The sequence below is a fragment of the Neoarius graeffei genome, chromosome 2 (genome assembly GCF_027579695.1).
Source record: "Neoarius graeffei isolate fNeoGra1 chromosome 2, fNeoGra1.pri, whole genome shotgun sequence".
Lineage (NCBI taxonomy): Eukaryota > Metazoa > Chordata > Actinopteri > Siluriformes > Ariidae > Neoarius > Neoarius graeffei.
In genome coordinates, this window is record NC_083570.1 from 101,240,292 (window position 1) to 101,261,775 (window position 21,484).

General features: G+C 42.4%; 1 protein-coding gene across 5 annotated transcripts in view; it reads left to right on the top strand.

The window, feature by feature from the left end:
- The window catches only part of LOC132882072 (probable C-mannosyltransferase DPY19L4), a 91,148-nt gene that overhangs the window by 791 nt on the left and 68,873 nt on the right, over positions 1-21,484 (top strand). For 2 of the 5 annotated variants that reach the window (XM_060915296.1, XM_060915299.1), the window contains exons 2-5: positions 6,908-7,019; positions 13,187-13,402; positions 18,643-18,767; positions 19,294-19,384. In XM_060915296.1, coding sequence (XP_060771279.1) covers positions 6,944-7,019; positions 13,187-13,402; positions 18,643-18,767; positions 19,294-19,384 — 508 coding nt within the window. In that variant the 5' untranslated portion in view covers positions 6,908-6,943. The remainder of the gene's footprint in view (positions 1-6,907; positions 7,020-13,186; positions 13,403-18,642; positions 18,768-19,293; positions 19,385-21,484) is intronic. The other 3 variants (XM_060915298.1, XM_060915297.1, XM_060915300.1) reach the window with 3 other exon arrangements.

Below are 21,484 nucleotides of genomic sequence, written 5' to 3' on the forward strand. Positions count from 1 at the left end.
GGTCAGTTTTATAGCTTCTCTAAAGAGCTCAACTGTTTTCAGCTGTGCTAACATGATTGTACAAGGGTTTTCTAATCATCCATTAGCCTTCTGAGGCAATGAGCAAACACATTGTACCATTAGAACACTGGAGTGAGAGTTGCTGGAAATGGGCCTCTATACACCTATGGAGATATTGCACCAAAAACCAGACATTTGCAGCTAGAATAGTCATTTACCACATTAGCAATGTATAGAGTGCATTTCTGATTAGTTTAAAGTGATCTTCATTGAAAAGAACAGTGCTTTTCTTTCAAAAATAAGGACATTTCAAAGTGACCCCAAACTTTTGAACGGTAGTGTAAGTGAATTCTTTCTGTTCCTACTGAAATTATTCCCAGTATTCAGATTTAAGTATATGGGCGTGGTTTGGATCCACAAGCCCCACCCTTTGTCCCAAAATGTCCCCCCCTCTTTGTGCTTCCAGAAACAGTGGAAAAACTTTCCCTGGATGTCAGAGAAGGAAATTCTCCTTTAGGGCAATTCCATGTAAATGTCAACCTCACCATGCAAAAATAAAGCAACATGTAATACATCAAAACCACTCCCAGAGATATCACCTAGGCCTGTATTTTACAGATGTGAATAAGTTGAACCAATTTGTAACCAACCTAATATGTCACTGTCAGTCTTTCTTTCTTATAATGTAAACCCCAAGCTAAAATCAACTTTGATCATGTACAATTCTATATTATTGCCACAAGCCACAGAAATGTATGCTAAAATCCACAAAACAATAGCCATCCTAAATATTATTTAAGAACTTTGATAGTTTTAGCTGATATTTAGAGAGTTTTTCAAAGGGTTATGGTGGTTAAATTGCTGATTTTCTAAACATATGCCATGTCTATTTCAGACGCGTCACATCCATAACGGAATTTCGTCACATCCGTAACGCTGACTTTTCCTTCCGAAACTCTGCATGAAATACAAAACATTTTAAACAAAGATTTTTTAATATTCACCTTGGACCCCTCTATCAAACGGATATCTCCATTTCGACATTAGGTTTACAATTTCACAGAGTTTGATAAAAATGTACAGTCACCCAAGAAAAGTGATACTTTTTCTGTCACATCCATAACGCATCTTTTATTGGCGTTTTCTGGCATGCCCTAGATGTACTATGGGAATTGTTCTTGTTCTATCACTTCTCCAGTATGGTACAGCCTTAAAATATGCAACACCTGTTTAAATACTGGGAGACAATAAAACATGCACTGGGTCATTTGTTGCCATTTTGAGTTCAAGTGTCACGTCCATAACGCTGGAATTGCTCTTTACTTAATGATTCATTCAGCTCCTCTGTTTGTTGGGTGGCACGGTCGCAAAAAAGTTCCGGGTTCGAGCCCAGCAGCCGGCGAGGGCCTTTCTGTGTGGAGTTTGCATGTTCTTCCCATGTCTGCATGGGTTTCCTCCGGGTGCTCCGGTTTCCCCCCACAGTCCAAAGACATGCAGTTAGGTTGATGTGGGGCGGCCTTGGGCTGAGGTGCCCTTGAGCAAGGTACCAGACCCCTGACTGCTCCCTGGGCGCTCTGGTGTGGCTGCCCACTGCTCCGAGTGTGTGCGCGTGTGTTCACTGCTTCAGATGGGTTAAATGCAGAGGATGAATTTCACCGTGCTTGAAGTGTGCATATGACAAATGAAGGTTTCTTCTTGTTGGTTTGGAGCGCAGGTGGCCAAGTGGTTAGAGCGCTTGACTGCTAAGCAAACGGTCCCCGGTTCAAGCCTCGGCTCGACAGGGATCTGGGGCTCGCTCCCTGTCCACCCAGCAGTGAATGGGGACCTGGTGGAAAAACACTGGGGAAGTCAAAAGGCGGCGAGGAAAGGAACTGGCCACCCTACCTCACCATGCCGACGGCCTAGGCAGAGTGTGCTCTCTAACAGGCACTCCCCCAACGTACGTACCCAAAACGTATATATGGGACTCTTTGACTCACTTTGACTCTTGTTGGTTTTCTTCTCGTCAAACTTCAAATTGGAGAATTTTGACCAACGATCTCAAGATATCACTCTTTCTTTTTTCTTTTGACTGCTCCCGTTAGGTGTCGTTACAGCGGATCTACATATTTGATTTGGCCTATGTTTTCAGACCTGATGCAACCCTCCCCAGTCTATCCGTGCTTGAGACTGGCACTAAGTACATACTGGCTTGTGCAACACCAGTGGCTGGGTATTTTACCTAATCTACATGTCTTTGAACCATGAAGGAAACCCACACAGACACGGGGAGAACATGCAAACTCCAGACAGAAAGGCCTCCATTGGCTGTAGGGTCCGAACCTGGAACCTTCTTGCTGTGGGGTGACCGTGCTAACCACGACATCATGTATGCTGTTTTGTAAAAGCAGTTGAATTGATTGTATTATATCCATTATCCGTAACTGCTTATCCTGTGCAGGGTTGCAGGCAAGCTGGAGCCTATCACAGCTGACTAATGCCGCTTTTCCACTACCAACGCGGCTGAGTTGGGCTGAGCCGTGCCGTGCTGAGTTGGGTTGAGTCGAGCTGAGCGGGGCTGTTGGAGTTGCATTTCGACTACAACCGCGCTGAACCGTGCTGGCTGGAAGTGGGTGGACACATTGGGTGGAGTTAGCGAAAGTGGGTGGACGTCACGTGATGTCGTTAAGCGGCGCAAACAGTGACATCAGTGATCTTTTAAGCGGTAGTCTCACGACCCGGATAGTAAACAATAAACATGGAGGACATGGAGTCGTTAGTGTTGCTGGTCTTGGTGCTGTGGCTTGTTGTCACCGACAACGCCAACAGATACTGGCAAGAGCGTATAGATGAGGCGAGGCGCATAAGGCTTCAGAAATTCTCGTAATTCGTAATTCTTCTTCTTCCGGGTTTACAGTGTTTACAGATCCCAGCGTGCTCGCGGGGCGTGTGTGGGCATGTGAGGACACTCCTCCTCACCAATCAGTGCACAGGGGAGTGTCTCCTCACGCCCCTAGCCCCACTCGGCTCGGTTTGGCTCGCTTCAGCCCCACTCCAAAACCGTGCGAGTTTTGGGGGCTAAGCAGGGCTGAAGCGAGCTGAGTCGTGCTGTTCTGAGGTAGTCGAAACGCGAGCCGTGTCGGGCTGAAGCAAGCTGAAGTGAGCTGAAAAAGGGTAGTGGAAAAGGGCCATATGGGCGAGAGGCAGGGTACACCCTGGACAAGTCACCAGATCGTCGCAGGGCTGACACATGGAGACAAACAACCATTCACATGCTCATTCACACCTACGGTCAATTTAGAGCCACCAATTAGCCTAACCTGCAGGTCTTTGGACTGTGGGGGAAACCTATGCAAACTCCACACAAAAAGGCCCCTGTCAGCCACTGGGCTCGAACCCAGAACCTTCTTGCTGTGAGGTGACAGTGCTGCCTGATTTTATTATATGGCGGTTTCAAATGTTACAGAAAATTTATTATAGACAATGGGCTTTATGTAAACAGCTACTGTTTCCAATGTGCTTGCTGGTCCATTTAGTAGCTTATGTCCTTAAAAAGTTGTTCATTGAAATGTAAAACAACTTCAAGTACAAAAAGGCTGGTCACCGGTTTGTTCATTCATTCATTTGTTCGTTTTTCTCGTTCGATCACACGACAGCTTATGATGCTTTGCAATGGCAGGGTTATCGATGAAAATGAGCCGAGCGATGCGTATAAGGGTCTGTCTCAGAAACTGGGTACTGTGGGGGAACCCCACTAAATATACTCGGTCAATAAACTGTACGGTTTTGAATGGTGATGTTGATTTTAATTTGAAATAAAATGATGAAAGAAATCTCATCTCATTATCTCTAGCCGCGTTATCCTTCTACAGGGTCGCAGGCAAGCTGGAGCCTATCCCAGCTGACTACGGGTGAAAGGCGGGGTACACCCTGGACAAGTCGCCAGGTCATCACAGGGCTGACACATAGACACAGACAACCATTCACACTCACATTCACACCTACGGTCAATTTAGAGTCACCAGTTAACCTAACCTGCATGTCTTTGGACTGTGGGGGAAACCGGAGCACCCGGAGGAAACCCACGCGGACACGGGGAGAACATGCAAACTCCGCACAGAAAGGCCCTCGCCAGCCACGGGGCTCGAACCTGGATCTTCTTGCTGTGAGGCAACAGCACTAACCACTACACCACCGTGCCGCCCTGATGAAGGAAATAATACAGATAAAACTAAATCTTTGATGTGAATACTCTGTTCAAAATTTGGCAAAAATTCTGCAAATTTGTGGAAAAATGGCGGCTTGATCTGGGACATGATAAATGGTTGACTACATCGCATTCCCTTAAAAAGGTTGTAGTCCACTGAAAAGTCTAGAGTTATCTCATCTCATTATCTCTAGCCGCTTTATCCTGTTCTACAGGGTCGCAGGCAAGCTGGAGCCTATCCCAGCTGACTACGGGTGAAAGGCGGGGTACACCCTGGACAAGTCGCCAGGTCATCACAGGGCTGACACATAGACACAGACAACCATTCACACTCACATTCACACCTACGGTCAATTTAGAGTCACCAGTTAACCTAACCTGCATGTCTTTGGACTGTGGGGGAAACCGGAGCACCCGGAGGAAACCCACGCGGACACGGGGAGAACATGCAAACTCCGCACAGAAAGGCCCTCGCCAGCCACGGGGCTCGAACCTGGATCTTCTTGCTGTGAGGCAACAGCACTAACCACTACACCACCGTGCCGCCCTGATGAAGGAAATAATACAGATAAAACTAAATCTTTGATGTGAATACTCTGTTCAAAATTTGGCAAAAATTCTGCAAATTTGTGGAAAAATGGCGGCTTGATCTGGGACATGATAAATGGTTGACTACATCGCATTCCCTTAAAAAGGTTGTAGTCCACTGAAAAGTCTAGAGTTATCTCATCTCATTATCTCTAGCCGCTTTATCCTGTTCTACAGGGTCGCAGGCAAGCTGGAGCCTATCCCAGCTGACTACGGGCGAAAGGCGGGGTACACCCTGGACAAGTCGCCAGGTCATCACAGGGCTGACACATAGACACAGACAACCATTCACACTCACATTCAAACCTACGGTCAATTTAGAGTCACCAGTTAACCTAACCTGCATGTCTTTGGACTGTGGGGGAAACGGGAGCACCCGGAGGAAACCCACGCGGACACGGGGAGAACATGCAAACTCCGCACAGAAAGGCCCTCGCCGGCCACGGAGCTCGAACCCGGACCTTCTTGCTGTGAGGCGACAGCGCTAACCACTACACCACCGTGTCACCCTCTACAGTTCTCACTAATTATATTTTAAGTTGTAACTTTATCCACCTAAGGATTGGTGCGCTCACAGAATAATCATAACCGTAATAAAACATCATGCAAAATATTTCATCACCGTTGTAACTCCATTTTCCGCAAACCCAAAACCAATACGATCGTGTGTTTTGATCTAAACGGAAAGCCTCAGGGTCGAGGTCACTACCTCGCCAAAAGTAGGAACTTAAAATCACTACGCAATATAAACATTTAGTTATAAATCTGCGATTTTGTTTTTTAAAATGAAAGCTGAAAGTTCGGTATAGAATATGTTTCTTACAGAATATGTTACGATGGTAGCTGGTCTTGTATGAATTTCTGAGCTATAAAATGAGTCGTGGTGTATTTTTTACCGTAGCGTGTTATTTGTGTGCGGGGAAGGACACACATGAACAATTCGCATGTGTAGAATGGAATTTTCCACTCCAACGGTTAGAAGCTGATCGTGCTTCCATTTGCGGTCTTTCTGTTACGCGGGTGATCTGTTCGGACGTTATCACTGAAAAGGTGAGTTTTGAGAGTTTTATTTTGTTTTAGTCTTGCAGTATAAGGCAATAGAATGTTTCTTTTTCATCTTACTTTCATATTTCGTAGTGTTTGCATAGTTTTGGCCAATAATTTGCAACCATGGTCAATTTAGATCGAACTTTTGATAGAATCTACGGCCAGTCATTTTGCCCCGCCCCCGCCTCGCGCTCCGTCCGGTGCGGTAGTGATGTCCCGTTGCTCGCGCGCCGCAGCAGAGACCCGCGCGACCTTCAGCCGGTACAGTCGCTGTTCTTTTACCACCGCCGTTATTCTCATCTTTCCGGTGTGTTCTTGATTTTTCCATCGTGTCCTATTCCGCCATATCAAACACCCAAAATGTATCATATTATTCATATTTAAGTGAATAATCAATTCAGCCATCATAACTTGGCATTTTTAGCCCAAGCAATCAAAAAGAGGATATGTATTCAATATTTTCACTCATCTGTGAAGGAGGGGCTTTAATTCTTCATGATGGAGTTATTTTATATGGAAATCAATTTTGCAAAAGCATTTGAATTGTAATCAAAAAAAATTTCCACAGTGGAGGCCAGATAAAGCAAGATACTATCTTTATTCTTATTAAACATGACAAAAGAAACATTGAGTGTTCGGGAAATGCAAAAAAAAAAAAAGTAAAATTAGAAAATTTATTTTTTGACCATAATGTCCCAAATGAGAGAGCAGTTTCTGAGACGGACCCATCAGTGTGGTTATAGGAAATATAAACGCTCCTGGAACGCTGCTTGACCAGTTAGTCAACATTAGTGGACCAGAGCTAATATCCAATATAATATGAACTCGTGTTCACACCACCGTTCTCTTTTACTGTCTTTTTATTCATCCTGGATGAAATATATCTTTGGGCATTAAGTCAACTTTGGCCAAAGCTTCAGACGTGTGTGTGTGTGTGTTTGCTGTGAACCACTAATTATTAAGTTTTGTCTAGTGTCTGTCTAAGAAGCAGTGAACAGACTGATAAATCAGTCAAACTGTTCGTTTCACGCCATTGTTGGAGAACTAGTTCATGACTGACTGGAGCCCATGTGGTGTTGTTTACAGTTTGTCAGCCCAGCGTTACTCCCGTTTCAGAGCGAAATGACAGAAGTGCGATGCAGAAAACTGGTTGAGAAGGACGACGCGACGTCTGAGGTGCACCAACAGCATGAGGAAGGTAACAGATTAGAAGATAACCAGCTTTATTCTGTCCACATCAGAGGTGGAGAAAGTACCCAGCTTCATTACTTAAGTCAAAGTACAGATCCCACTGGTTAAATTTTACTCCGATACAAGTGAAAGTTGTCCAGTCAAATTTTTACTTAAGTTAAAGTACTTGCTTTTAAAAATACTTAAGTATTAAAAGTAGATTTTCTGTCAACGCATTGTTGTATTATTGCCACAACACTTACAAAACCTAACGCCGTTACCAAAGACAGAAATGTGAATTCACAAAATCAACGCATGCTGTGCATCATGGTGGTTTAACGTTACGCTAGCTAGTCACCTGACATGCTAGCAAACTCTTTTCAAACTCTAAAATCATATTGGGTAGCTAACGCTACTAGAAAAGAAAGATTTCGACATTGTTTATTTGGCAGGATTATGCTAAAACATACAGTATTTCTGAAAGGACTTCAGATAACTTAACGTTATTCATGTTAGCGTAACTCTGTTTTACACGCTAACTAATGGTGTCCAAGTTAACTAGCTATGTGTTAACATCAGCCGTGGGCAAGGCTACGGCAACTCGGTGGGCAAATGCATAGAAAGTCATTTGACTAACCAGACTGCACAGCTATTGCATCGCTATCGCTAGCTCTAAAAGCACAGACAACTTCATTGCAAGCTTTCTCTTGGAACAAAACGTTTATATCCCTCAATATGCTCCCGCAGGTTGGACGGTGAGTTTTTGTAGCCCGTGATGTGGTTCATTTTCGGCAAACATTTAAAACAAAATGAATCTTGAATCCTTTCAGAAAACTGAAACATGGGTTCTAGGTAAAACCATGAGTGCGTGCATTCCCCAGAAGAACCGCCTCCTTCCATTCTGCCATCAACTGATCGAGTTCAAATAACACTGCTGAGAAATCACTGAACTTGATTTTATACAGTCTATGGACGTGACGTGACCCTAGTGATTACTGAGGCCATCCTTAAAAAAAAATCCGTTTCCTGTCCACCGGGTGAGCAAAAAAATTTTCAGTCGGGAGGGAGGGATTTTTTTTTTTTAATATGTGGATGGATAAGAAATCGCAGTGCTGTTTGCTTTTTCTTTTAGTACTTTTTTATTACAAAAGCAGACACATTTAATAAAATATGACGGTTTGATCAACTGAAACTTGTACAAGAACTTTAAGTTAGCATTTTAAATGCTGACTGCAACATTTGCAAAACTTTTACAAAGGTACTTAAAATGTCCGACACACGGACTTTTTGTAGTTCTAAATCGAGCGTTAGGCCGAGTTCGGATGAAATTACACTATTAAAATGATCACTGAATGATTTGTTTTTCTGAATCTTTACTATTTTGTTGTTCGCTAGAATACCATTTTGCGATTTCACACTTAAGCAAATGTTTGTGGAAAAGGGCTTTCCACAAGCGCCGGCTGCCGGCCATACAGCCGACTACACAAGTCCAGCCGGCTGCTTTAATGACTATTTTTGTAGCCCACAGGCTCTAAATATTAATTTTCGATTTTAATACAATTAAATGTTTATCTAACGGACTGACAATAATGTCAAACTGAACCGCACTCATTTAAGTTGTGATTCGCGCTGTTTGTACCGATAATAACCACAAATTCCCCGCAGACTCGTTGATCAGGGGAGAGTAACTCATCCGCGGCCCCGACATGCGGTGTGTATGCACGCACTCGGCGGAGGCAGTAGTGTGTCGGGGCCGTCAGAGGGAACGGAAGCAGAGATAATGCTTATTTTGTCTCCGGTAAACCAGTCTTCTCTCGTTCAATTACGTGCTGGCGTCAAAAGACACCGTTGGTTGTAAATGAAACCAAACTGAGTGGTTGGAGTGTATTTTCATACACAAATGGAGAAATGCTCGCAGAGTGTGTAATTGTGTAGCCCCACTGCAGACCGTTGTCGTTGTTAATTCATAGCATGCTCAGCTGCGTGAATGTGTCATGCACCAAAAATAAGAGATTTACAAGCCAGGAACGCCTCATGATGCAATACGCAAGAAAAGAAAGATTTACTGCCATTTTACTTTGTATTTGAGTAAAGTGAATAAATAAATGGTCTGTGGAAAATACATTTAATCCTGGGAACTGCGTGCACAGGAGTTTTTGTGTTTACTCCCCCCTGGCTGGCTACTTATTTGTCATGGCTGGCTAGTATGAACCTTAGTGGAAAGCCCTGGGAATGCGGAAATGTCAAGTTCGAGTTTAGATTTATGAACCCGAAAAAAAAATGTCAAAAAACCTGGTGGTGTCGTGGCTCAGGTGGATAAGGCGCCATACCATAAATCCAGGGACCCGGGTTCGATTCCGACCCGAGGTCATTTCCCGATCCCTCCCCGTCTCTCTCTTTTGCTCATTTCCTGTCTCTACACTGTCCTATCCAATAAAGGTGAAAAAAGCCCAAAAAATATCTTTTAAAAAAATGTCAACTGCACAAACGGCACTCACCCGGCCGGTGGACCGGAAACAGAACATTTTTTACTAATGGCCTAATGTCTCACAAAATAGGTCATTCTGTGGGTGGGAACTTATCTAATTTGAAGGGACTAAAGCAAATAATGTGCATGAAATCGCTTGCTTTGTACAGTCAAGCAGACAGGAAGTCCGTGTGTGTGCATGCGCAGGTTTACCTTTGAGCGTGCACTGACAGTTCCATCATTCTGTCACTAAACGAACAGCTGATCACACCGAGGTGCTCGCTGAGCGCCGATATTTATTAGTTTGGTCCTGTGTTTCCTTTCCTTCGTATATAATATAACGTCTTTTCTTCTCGCTTTCTTTCCGTTACTGTAGTCGGACACTCGCGTCTTCCATTTTCGCGTCTTCCTGGTTCAAATTTGTATCCCACCATGCCTTGTGCGAACGGGGAAAGCCCACCATGTCATGCATGATGTAGTATCTTGTATTGGGTCATGGTGAAGCAGGAAAAAATAGCGGAGAATTTAGGGCCACTTGGAGATAAATTCGTTAATTGTTCTGTTTAAAAAAACTAATAAAATTGAAAGTCTGTGATTTGAATTCAGGAGCTTTCGGTCCACTAAACAAAAATAATTGGGCGTCGGGGAAATTCTTTTTATGACCTACACTTGAAAAATCTGAAAGGCCGTCTAGCTTTAAGCATCCATGTCACAAACGTAACACTCTAATGTGCTTTATTGTCACAAACGCACTTGTGTGCATCTCAAAAGCTTTGACTCAGGCCCTGCTGAACAACACAGCAGGGAACTTGGATTTGGTTTGTAGTGCTGTTGGCACTTGTGTGCAAATTAGGATAAAAACGAATGTAGATATAAATATCTTATGCCAAATTATTATGGCATGTTACAAAAAAATCAAGAAAAAATCAGAGTCCTCGTCTCCAATTTATAAGTCCGAGTCATCAGTGCTCAAGTCCAAGTCACGAGTCACACTCGAGTACTACAAGCCTGGTCGAATTTACTAAAAATAAAAATGCCCTGTTTCTTAAAATCCAGTGAATGTGGATAGAATAAATCAGTTATTCCACCCAATCTCCTCGTATATGACTTATAGCCGACTAGATTTTGTGGAATAATTGTTAACTACTAGGGTGCATCAGTTGCCCCCTAAAAATGAAAAGTTCCTCCGATCATGATGCATTTTTGTTTTTACAGTGGGGCAAAAAAGTATTTAGTCAGTCACCAATTGTGCAAGTTCTCCCACTTAAAAAGATGAGAGAGGCCTGTAATTTTCATCATAGGTATACCTCAACTATGAGAGACAGAATGAGAAAAAAAAATCCAGAAAATCACATTTGTCTGATTTTTAAAGAATTTATTTGCAAATTATGGTGGAAAATAAGTATTTGGTCAATAACAAAAGTTCATCTCAATACTTTATCTACCCTTTGTTGGCAATGACAGAGGTCAAACGTTTTCTGTAAGTCTTCACAAGGTTTTCACACACTGTTGCTGGTATTTTGGCCCATTCCTCCATGCAGATCTCCTCTAGAGCAGTGATGTTTCGGGGCTGTCGCTGGGCAACACGGACTTTCAACTCCCTCCAAAGATTTTCTATGGGGTTGAGATCTGGAGACTGGCTAGGCCACTCCAGGACCTTGAAATGCTTCTTACGAAGCCACTCCTTCGTTGCCCAGGCGGTGTGTTTGGGATCATTGTCATGCTGAAAGACCCAGCCACGTTTCATCTTCAATGCCCTTGCTGATGGAAGGAGGTTTTCACTCAATCTCACGATACATGGCCCCATTCATTCTTTCCTTTACATGGATCAGTCGTCCTGGTCCCTTTGCAGAAAAACAGCCCCAAAGCATGATGTTTCCACCCCCATGCTTCATAGTAGGTATGGTGTTCTTTGGATGCAACTCAGCATTCTTTCTCCTCCAAACACGACAAGTTGAGTTTTTACCAAAAAGTTCTATTTTGGTTTCATCTGACTATATGACATTCTCCCAGTCCTCTTCTGGATCATCCAAATGCTCTCTAGCAAACTTCAGACGGGCCTGGACATGTACTGGCTTAAACAGGGGGACACGTCTGGCACTGCAGGATTTGAGTCCCTGGCGGCGTAGTGTTACTGATGGTAGCCTTTGTTACTTTGGTCCCAGCTCTCTGCAGGTCATTCACTAGGTCCCCCCGTGTGGTTCTGGGATTTTTGCTCACCGTTCTTGTGATCATTTTGACCCCACGGGGTGAGATCTTGCGTGGAGCCCCAGATCGAGGGAGATTATCAGTGGTCTTGTATGTCTTCCATTTTCTAATAATTGCTCCCACAGTTGATTTCTTCACACCAAGCTGCTTACCTATTGCAGATTCAGTCTTCCCAGCCTGGTGCAGGTCTACAATTTTGTTTCTGGTGTCCTTTGACAGCTCTTTGGTCTTGGCCATAGTGGAGTTTGGAGTGTGACTGTTTGAGGTTGTGGACAGGTGCCTTTTATACTGATAACGAGTTCAAACAGGTGACATTAATAGAGGTAACGAGTGGAGGACAGAGGAGCCTCTTATAGAAGAAATTACAGGTCTGTGAGAGCCAGAAATCTTGCTTGTTTGTAGGTGACCAAATACTTATTTTACCGAGGAATGTACCAATTAATTCATTAAAAATCCTACAATGTGATTTCCTGGATTCTTTCCCCCCATTCTGTCTCTCATAGTTGAAGTGTACCTATGATGAAAATTACAGGCCTCTCTCATCTTTTTAAGTGGGAGAACTTGCACAATTGGTGGCTGACTGAATACTTCTTTGCCCCACTGTATGTTCCTTTTGGTAAGAAAACACACTGGGTGAAATATTTTGACAAAATTCAAAAGTTTAATGGTGGCACCAGGAGCTCAAAGTTATGGAAAAAGCTGCTATTTTATGACTTTTATGACAAAATTTTGATCACTTTTCATGAAACATTCTGGCGCCTTATAGAGTATACCAAATATCTTGGATACACATTTTTAGTACATATTCTAAATATATTATCAAGCGCAGTTTGAGTTTTAGCTGTTCATTGAATCATTGTTCAACTACTTTTAAACAATACAAATGTATTATGAATCACATTAACGCTTCTCAATCCCTTGCAAAGGTTCTTAACATGATCTCTGGGTCACAAGAAATCAATAAATGGAGTCCAACATTGTGATTCAAACCTTACGCGAAAACATAAAATAAGCGTTTTTTGGCAAAAAATGAACCTCATGGTGCCACCATTAGACTTTTGAATATGGTCAAAAAATTTTACAGGATGTCTTTATTGGTGAAAAGGAACACCCAAACAAAAATGCATCAGATTTTATGAAAGTGAGGGCAACTGATGCACCCTATTAACTACGTTCGAGTAATGATTATCAAACTGTGTTCTTTATTTATTTATTTATTCTATATTTACTGCTTTAAATGTGTATCTTTGTCATTTTTCTTCTTGTATTTTTTTTTTTTGCAATTTATAATATAGATGATGAATTGAATAAAATTTCTAAGTAGACCGTTTTACTCGAAGATGTTCTTGAGGTGTTTAACTTAGAAATTTAAAATATTAAAGCGCTTAGCTACCAGTTTTATCATTAAACGCCGTACACTGAAATTAAATGACGTTTGGCTCAGTTTAATGCTTACTAAATAAAACTTTGTGATGCGATGTCACTATCACATGATCGTAGTATTGTGTAATGTCTTAAAGGTGTTCTGAGGGATGAGGAGGGTTGTGATGGTGTGGGAACAGACGCGGGCTCTGCTGTAAACGAAGGCATGGAGAGCGGAGCAGACGCAGACGATGCGAGAACAGACGCAGACCAGACGGAGTCTCCGTCTCCCTCTGCCGAGGAGGAGAAAAAGGACGAGCAGGACTCCAACTCCTGCACGACTTCAGCCAAGGCAACAAAGACGAGCAGCAAATGTGAGGATTTAATCCGGTTTTGTTTTGGGGTTTTTTTTCTTCGATCTTAGTGTTGCTTTGCTTTGTTTTTTCTTTGTCGCGTTTTTGTTTGCACCCATCATCCGAGCTCTGTGTTCATCTGCGAGAGCTTCCGTTCTGACTCTGTACTTTGTTTTGTTAGGATTTGATAGTCTAAGCCTTAGCTGCTCTGTCCACAGGCTACAGAGCATCTGCTATGTTTTGTACACTTTTCTGGCAGCGAGCTTCAGGATCCATTAGGTGGCTTTCAGGAGGAAAACTGCTTTTGAAAGGTTTTTTTTTTTTTATTTTAATTTTTTGGAAGTAGTTTGTGCTACGTGAATGCAAATGAGCTCACAGGCGAGGCAATAGGAAGAGGTCTGCGATTGGTCAAGTTGACTCTCGGCTCTTATCGGGCGCATTTACACTACCGTTCAAAAGTTTGGGGTCACCCAGACAATTTTGTGTTTTCCATGAAAAGTCACACTTTTATTTACCACCATAAGTTGTAAAACGAATTGAAAATCTAGTCAAGACATTTTTCTGGCCATTTTGAGCATTTAATCGACCCCACAAATGTGATGCTCCAGAAACTCAATCTGCTCAAAGGAAGGTCAGTTTTATAGCTTCTCTAAAGAGCTCAACTGTTTTCAGCTGTGCTAACATGATTGTACAAGGGCTTTCTAATCATCCATTAGCATGGATTAAAGTTTTCCGTCGCTACGACGGATTTCCGTCAACTGGGAGCGCTAAAGGTCAATAATGAGAGTGATGCAGATCCGAGGGAAAAAAAGGGGGGGGGGGTAGGCCCATAGGCCTGACACCGATGTGATTTAGAACTTCACCAAGCTGCTGTGATTGTCTGTTGTTGAACCCTTTCTTGTGCTATGTTTGAGTATATGTAAAGGAATAAGTTGTTGCGCTAGATAGGCATAAATAAATAAATACAGCCTACGCTACTGTCTAGTTCCGGGGAGGCTCGGCGTAGGCCACTGATGAAACTATTTGGCTGTCCTACTACTAGGCAACTAGGTTACTTGTCTACTACTAATACTAGGCCTTTTGTGGTAGTAGTAATAATGATATTTGCCTATTGAAAGGTGATCAGGTGAAAAGTTGAAGCCGCAGCAAGACCTTTGCTATTAAGCCTTTTGTAGGTTAAACAGGCTTCGGCAGACAGCGTTCTGGAAAGGCTGTGTTTTTCTTTGGTTTGATTAGCCTACAATTTAATCTTTAAACATTATGGTTTCAGCAGTTCGCTTAAACATTGGAGGCTGCAGAGTCGGGCTGCAAGATTTCCCGACACTTGTTTAAGATGCCAAACTTCATAGTAAGGAGAAAATAATTCCACAGTATTTACTGCCTCGTCAGTCTCAAAAATTAATAGTGAAGGACCAACGCGAATTAAGTCCCAAAAAAACATCTCGTAGGCCTATATTTTACATTTTCAAAAAAGTCCGGAATTGGAAGTCAGTCAGTGGAGTGTAATGAAGTGTCTCATTCACTAAGCACAAAAGGTCGGAAAAAGGTGGAGAAAACAGCTATTGCTTAAATAGGCTACTAATGTTTTACATTAGTAATTTAATGTATGTAACAAATAAATTCATTGATTAAATAGATAAAGAAGCGAATACTCCGAAGCTCAAAATTCAGGAAAGTGGCTCCGGTGTCAAGTGCACAAGAACAGTTATTTGAAAGTTAACCGAATGAATTTGTGCGTGCGCGTGCGATTTAATGAAGAACCGGGACAATTGGCATTCGGTGAAAGATTCACACCTATGACTCATTATATTCGCGCGCGCCCTCTCGCCCGCTGTTGCTTCGTTTTCCCGATTTACACGCGTGTCTGAAGATGGAGTTTTCAGAAATCTCCACTCTGCCCAGAGTTTGCAAAAGTAGCTGTTTTCAGTGACTGAAACCTCCGTATAGGTGTGAATGAGCGGTGCAACCGAATAAATAAATATGCGTCTTTTTTATCCGGCTACATGTAGGCTATCACTGCGCAAAGCCTCTAATGTTGAAATGGTAGTAATATTTGTTAAAATAATAGTAGGCTAATTTCCACATTAATCGGTAAAATGGCCCAAGGGATGTGATGGGGGGATGGCCGTTTTATAAGGGGAATGATTTGAGATTTTTATTTCAGAAGGGGGATGCCTCCCCCCCCCCCCCCCCCCCCCCCCCAACTCGAGTACTGCGTATAAGGCCACCGGACATAGGCCCTTCGATTTCCATCACTAGAGCGCGTCAAATTACTTTCGGTTTTGCCAGCATGGACGCGCTTCTTTTAAATGAAGGCACAGATGTGTCAGACATCGACAAAACGGTAAAGAATAAGTGGAGATGGGCTTGGCTAAATGAAATGGGCGATAATGGCAAGCCATTTAGTTCATGGTGCAAAAAGATGAAAATGGCAGGTGTGTGCTTTTGTGTAGTTTGCCATAAAAAAAAAAGTCTATGGAAGCAATGGCAAGAAACTAGATGCCTTTGGCTTCACTGCGAAGAAGCAGAAAAAGTGAACTTTCACTTTACTTTTCTTGCAAGTTCTTTCTGTTCCACTCTTTTGAAAGCATGGTTCAAGTTCGACTGCACTTGCACTTTTCTCTTAACCACTGTTGTGCATTACTAAAGTATTGTTGAAATAAATTTGCACTTTGCGCTGAAAACTTGATGTTTCATCATTTATAGCCAGTAATGACAATGGTAAAGTCTTGCCTTAGCTTTAGTCATTGTTAAAATTATGTAAATGTACTATAAGTAGGGGCCGAGGGGATAATGGACAACACAACATTTAAAATTTGACGCATCGCTGATGTGGTAGGGGCCAACGACATGGAGCTTTTTTTTTCAGTCAGATTATTATTTTTTTTTTTGCTTTAATCCATGCATTAGCCTTCTGAGGCAATGAGCAAACACATTGTACCATTAGAACACTGGAGTGAGAGTTGCTGGAAATGGGCCTCTATACACCTATGGAGATATTGCACCAAAAACCAGACATTTGCAGCTAGAATAGTCATTTACCACATTAGCAATGTATAGAGTGGATTTCTGATTAGTTTAAAGTGATCTTCATTGAAAAGAACAGTGCTTTTCTTTCAAAAATAAGGACATTTCAAAGTGACCCCAAACTTTTGAACGGTAGTGTATTACGAAATAAACGCATCAGGCTTTGTAGTGACTGCGCTACGTTAATAAACTATGACCGAGCCCCAACTAAGTCGTTTTGTTTCGATTCAGGTTTATTTATGTAGCACGTTTTTTACGTTGTCGCAAAGCAGCTTTACAGAAATCCAGATGTAGATTTTTTTTTTTTTTTTTTTTTATGCGCAAATCTTTAGGTTATCCTGTCAGTGTAAGAATCCGAATGAATCATCAGAGCCACCGTTAGCTGACCGTACAAACAAAATTTCTTATCTTGTATCAACAAACTTGAAACAAATCTCGTTTGCTCATTATCATCAACAGCTGTATAAAACCGTATATATTGGAGTTGTGTATAAATAAGGAATTCTTTGACTTGTTTTCAGTTCATCAATTATACCTTGCTCATCGTGCCACGGTGTTTAAAATGTTCCTGCTGAAAAACCTCCTGAAGAAAGTATGAAAGCATTTATGGTCTTCCAGATCCTGAAGCTTGTGACCAGAGAAGTGAGCTGTGGCCGGAGCATCTGAGGCTGAGAGCAGCATTAAATTACTTGTGTAAACGTCCAGAATAGTGAATAATAACTAGCTTTATGTGGCGATTTCTCACACACACAAAATATACACACATGCATACACTCCACCACCTTCTTGTGGTCAGCACTCAGCTTTTACACACACTCCTGTACTGCTTTAGCTTCGTCTGCATGTACGGTACGTTTTGCTGATGTACAGCGACACCGTGTAGTGCGAGGTGTATGTATACTTTTGGAGCCGTTCACACACTAACAATATTGTAGCTCTGAAATAGTGTGTATAATTATAATGCAGTAAAATAAGTCAATCACAATCTGTGGTACAGACATTACAGTGACGGATAGGATCTAACAGATTTTTAAAAAGATAACCACTCCGGACGCACGCGCGCACACAGAGAGAGAGAACACGGTGTTCTTTTGCACAGTTAGGACTGTGAGGTTTTTTTTTTTTAAATAAACAAAACACAAAAAAGCTGAATAAAACTATATTTCAGACATAAAATTTAATCCTGAGAGTCTTTAACTGCGTTATGGAGGTTATTGGGGGGGGAACTGGTGTATTTAAAAAAAAAAAAACTTTTCTTGGTGTGCGGTGAAAACATCTGTGACCTGCTTATGGTTTGATTCTCTCTCTCCCCTCCCCCTGTCTGTCTTGCTGTATCTTTCTGTTTGTTTCTCTCTCTCCCCATATCTGTCTCTCTATCTCTCTCCCCGTCTGTGTCTGTCTCTCTCTCTGTGTCTGTCTCTCCCCATCTGCCTGTCTGTCTCGCTCTCTCTCCCTCCTCCCATCTTGCTGTATCTCTTTTCTCTCTCTCCGTCTGTCTGTCTCTCTCTCTCTCTCTCTCTCTCCATCTGTCTGTGTATCTCTCTCTCTCCATCTGTTTGTCTGTCTGTCTCTATCTCTCTCTCTCCCTCCTCCTGTCTGTCTTGCTGTATCTCTTTGTCTCTCTCTGTGTCTGTTTCTCTCTCTCTCCCCATCTCTGTCTGTCTGTTTGTCTCTGTCTCTCTCTTTCCTTGTTTCTCTCTCCCCGTCTGTCTGTCTGTCTCCTTCTCTCTCCCATCTGTCTGTCTGTCTGTCTGTCTGTCCCCATCTGTGTCTCTCTCTCTCCCCCTCTCTCCCCGTTTGTCTGTCTTTGTATCTCTCTCTCTTTCTCTCTCCCCATCTGTCTGTGTATCTCTCTCCCCATCTGTTTCTGTCTGTCTGTCTTTATCTCTCTCCCTCCTCCTGTCTGTCTTGCTGTATCTGTCTTTCTCTCTCTCTCCCCATCTCTCTCTGTCTGTCTGTCTGTCTGTCTCTCTCTCTTTCCTTGTTTCTCTCCCTCCCCGTCTGTCTGTCTCTCTCCTTCCCTCTCCCATCCCTCTGTCTGTCTGTCTGTCTCCATCTGTGTGTGTCTTTCTCTCTCTCTCTCTCTCTCTCTCTCTCTCTCCCCATTTGTCTCTTTGTATCTCTCTCTCTCCATCTGTTTCTCTCTCTCCCCGTCTGTCTGTTTGTCTATCTCTCCCTCCCCATCTGTCTTGCTGTATCTTTGTCTCTCTCTCTCTCTCTCTCTCTCTGTGTAGCAGTGGTGTTTCAGAGGTTAGCGAAGCTCTTTATCGGCTGTGTGGCAGCCATCACCTGTGGGATGATGTACGCCGTGTACCTGAGCACATACCACGAGAGGAAGTTCTGGTTCTCCACTCGCCAGGTGAAGCTCCTTCGTCTCCCCAGTACACAGTGTTACAGAGTGAAACTGCAGTGTGGAGGTGACGCTCTGTGTGTCTGAGAGCGGTCTGCAGTAACAGTAAACCTCGCAGAGCAGCTCCCATAGCGAAATGTAAACAAGGCATGTGAATGTACAGAAATAACAAATCTTATGTGATCTTCACCGTTCCAGATGACGGGAGCAGAACGCAGCCGCTTTCTTAAATCACAGATCCGATCTGCAGGATCCATCTCGGGCCCTTACCAGGAAAAATAATGAAATCGGGTTTAAGGGGGGAAAGAGAATGAATTTGATCTGATCTCTCAGCAAATGGGAAAAAAAAATGGAACTTAGGGTGGTGGTGGTGTTGGGGGGGGGGTGTTAGGATTCATTTTTATAATGTTTATATTTTATACTTTGATTTATTTGTGGTGTAAAATGAGATTTTGTGTGAAAGCTGCAGTTTTGTTAGTCACGGATGGCCCGGTGAGTAAGAGTGATGGTGTGATGATGATCTTTTCCTCCTCAGGAGCTGGAGAGAGAGATCACCTTCCAGGGAGGCAGTGGTCTTTATTACTACTACTACAAGCACATGCTGTTCGCCTCATCCTTTGAGAAAGGTAACACGAGTCTCCTGGGATGCCGTTCCCAACCCGCTATCTCAAATAAAAGTAAATACCGGTGGCAGAGATGCCAATCACTACGATTCGTGCGTAGTCACTACGTTTTTGACAGTAGCACTACGAGGCTACAACCGTCTATTCAGTTGATATGGGATTCATACGATTTTAGCATGGATGCGGTTCGAAACGCATGAATCTATAAGGCATACCTGTCAACCCTCCCGTTTTTCCCGGGAAATCCCCTTTTTTGACTTATTTCCCGCTGTCTTCCCGTTTTTTTATTTTCCTGGAAATATCCCGTATTTTGACATTATATAAAAGTCCCGTATTTTCACAATATAAAAAAGTCGGTAGGTCCAGAATTCATGACGCGCCTCTGACAGGAGTTTACAGCAGGAAGTCGGGCCATGAATTCACGTCCCCGCCCTCTCAGGCATCAGTAATTACAGAACTACGTCCAGAGGCGAGGCTGAACAAGTGATTAGGTCCAGTGTTGCCAGATTGGGCGGTTTCCCGTCCAAGTTGGGCGGTTTCAAGTGCATTTTGGCGGGTTTTGAACATATTTTGGGCTGGAAAACGTCAGCAGTATCTGGCAACACTGATTAGGTCTGAGGTGAAGATGGCGATGCTAATAGCTAAGAAAAACATTAGCCTCTCTTTCTTTGATGATTTCAACAAGTGCGTGGCTGGAATGTTCCCAGACTCTTCCATCGCAAAGAAATTTTCCATGGGGAAAACGAAAGCCTCCCAAATAATCAAAGGTAAGCTACACATGTTTACATTAAGTATGTCCTGGCTAAGACCTCATAAATAGCCTAGTGTAAACTAATTGGTGGATTAACTGTTTTATCCACTCATTGTCTATTTTATTTTCTATCTGAAACTTACCCATTTTAAATCACTCTTGGTTTAATATCTTATGTTACTATCCATGTATCCATCCATCCATCCATCCATCCATCCATCCATCCATCCATCCATCCATCCATCCATCCATCTAGTGTTCCGAGGCCATGACTATGGTAAAACCATAATAAATTGCAATGGAATTGAATTTATTGACTGGTTATATAATGACCTTTCTTATTTTAACATAAGATACGTATTTTAGCCCTTAATTTGGGAAATAACTGGTACCACTGAAAGCAAATAAAAATAAATGTATAGTTTATTCACAAATGCTCTCTATAAACCATAAGCATATTGAGTTTGGGTCTTGGCTATCACCAACATGCACCAGAGTACAGGAAATCACAAATACTAGATAGAAAATTGCCCCCCATTCAACTACACACCCACTTTTGGTGAAGGATATGACTTTCCGAAATTTTCCCTTATTTTGAGTTAAAAATCTGGGAAATATCCATTTTTTTCAAACCTCAAAGTTGACAGGTATGCTATAAGGGTTCACAATATTTTGCCAGTGTTCGGTACATTTGAGGCCAATTATCGCTTTAATTCAGTATTTTGACTGTATTTATGGTCAAAGTTTGCTTCGATGGGCGCCGCCATCTTTGTTGACAAGCGTTCTGCGCATGCGCGAATTAATCATCGATGCCGCGATGGAATGTCGAGCAGCCCATGTCACTAGGTATTGAGGGGCTGTCGGGGTGTTGTAACCTCACAAACATGCTACTGAAGAAAAACCGTTGGAACCGAAACAGTCGTCTTCTGAAGTAAATCAATCAGAGCTGAATAAGTAATCTGACTTGATATTGATGAGATTAAAAGTGAAAGGAAGTTGATAAAAATTAAAAGTAATCAAAGTGACATTAATCATGGGAATAAAAAGGAAATGGACATGTTCCAGTACAACTATTTGAGTATTGCTAATTGAGTGTTCCAGCATATTCTCTGTAAACATTGATGGCATGTAATCTGCATTTGTTTAGTAAACTATTTGAGTATTTGCTAATTGAGTGTTCCAGTCTGTTATCTATAAATATTGATGGTATGTAATCTGCATTTGTGTAGTAAAGTTAAGAAAATAATATTCACGGTTTGAAAGTTGATTGTATACAAATTACCAGAGAAGTCTTTACTTTGTGTGAATGTGGTGAGTTATGAGTATCAGTCATGAGAAAATCATGAGTGATT